This window comes from Trichechus manatus, unplaced genomic scaffold (assembly GCF_000243295.1).
Source record: "Trichechus manatus latirostris isolate Lorelei unplaced genomic scaffold, TriManLat1.0 scaffold00183, whole genome shotgun sequence".
In the NCBI taxonomy this organism is placed as follows: Eukaryota; Metazoa; Chordata; class Mammalia; order Sirenia; family Trichechidae; genus Trichechus; species Trichechus manatus.
In genome coordinates this window covers 899,620-900,871 of record NW_004444119.1, presented here as the reverse complement: position 1 = coordinate 900,871, position 1,252 = coordinate 899,620, and the positions used below count along the sequence as shown (strand labels likewise).

At 54.8% G+C, this 1,252-nt stretch overlaps 1 protein-coding gene across 1 annotated transcript in view; it reads right to left on the bottom strand.

Annotated features, from left to right (window-relative positions):
* ZNF516 (zinc finger protein 516) overlaps positions 1-1,252 on the bottom strand; it is a 110,405-nt gene that overhangs the window by 1,939 nt on the left and 107,214 nt on the right. The window contains exon 6 of the mRNA XM_023741570.1: positions 88-192. Coding sequence (XP_023597338.1) covers positions 88-192 — 105 coding nt within the window. The remainder of the gene's footprint in view (positions 1-87; positions 193-1,252) is intronic.

The window sequence follows — 1,252 nt, the reverse complement described above, 5'->3', positions numbered from 1 at the left end:
TCATGGAAAATAAAGCAATGGGCAGAAGCAGTTGTGCCCCCAGGACCCCTTTGCACAGGGGGTGATGGGAACGGGAGGAAGTCGTACCTGCATGCGCCCGTGTGTGGGCCCTGAGGTGGCTGGGCTGGGTGAAGCACTTCCCACACTCTGCGCACACGAGGTCTCCCTGGCGGGCCGGCGTCCGGAGCGTCCCTGCGGTGACAGTGCAGGGATTGGGGGGGAGGGAAAACAGAAGACAGCATTACACCACAGAATATCACCCATCTGTCTGATGTGTCGTGATGCGGGCTACCTCCAGGCCCTGGTGACAACTGCCAGCCTGCATCCGGCTGGCTGACAGGCCTCGCACCTGCCGCGAGGACGCATAAATTACCCTGAATTAACATGGCTCCCGGTCACCCAGCCGGCTGCACATCAGGTGTGCCACCAAACAGCTGGTGCCCCCCAGCCGTCACCGGCCCCATCAGGCGGCACATCAGGCAAACTGAAGTGACGGCAGCATGGTGGAGACAAGGCTTAGGGCAACAGGGAGTGAGCATGTCCCCTGGCAGCAGTGGTACCGGAAGCACTGCCCAGTGAGAGAGAGGCCTCTGCTCCTTACCTGTGTGCTGTGCTGCTGCGGCATCGGCTTAGGCACAGGTGTGAGCGAAGCCACATCCTGCGGCCTACAGCCAGCACAGCAGCCTCCTCCTCTGGGGCAGCTCTCCCAGGCCACCGACAGTGGGGGCACACCAGGGCCTGCCCTCCCCAGAGGCCAGCGCACTCTTCTCAACTCGGGTACCGGACGCATCTCTTCCTCCCACCCCACAGCCACACCTGACTTTATTTAATCAGGCCTGTGTGTCTGTTGTGTGATGAGTGGATTCCGACTTACATGACCCCATGTGACAGAGTAGAACTGCCCCATAGAGTTTCCTAGGTTGTAATCTTTACTGGTGCAGATACCAGGTCTTTTCTTCTGCTGAGCCACAGGGAGGTTTGAACCACCAACCTTTCACTTAGCTGCCAAATGATCAGCCGTTATGCCACCAGGGCTCCTTGCCTGTTAGTCTAACTTTTTCTATTTCAGTAAGTTCTCTCTGAAGAAAAGGCCAATTTTTCATGCAATGGAGATAGCAAAGAAACTCCTCTGGGTCTGATTTTCATTGTTATGCTGCTATATTTACTGAAAATGTTATAATTTCCAACTGAATGGAAAAAAAAAACATATTGACTAGAAAATGTGACAGCTATAGGTGTCCATAAATTTTTT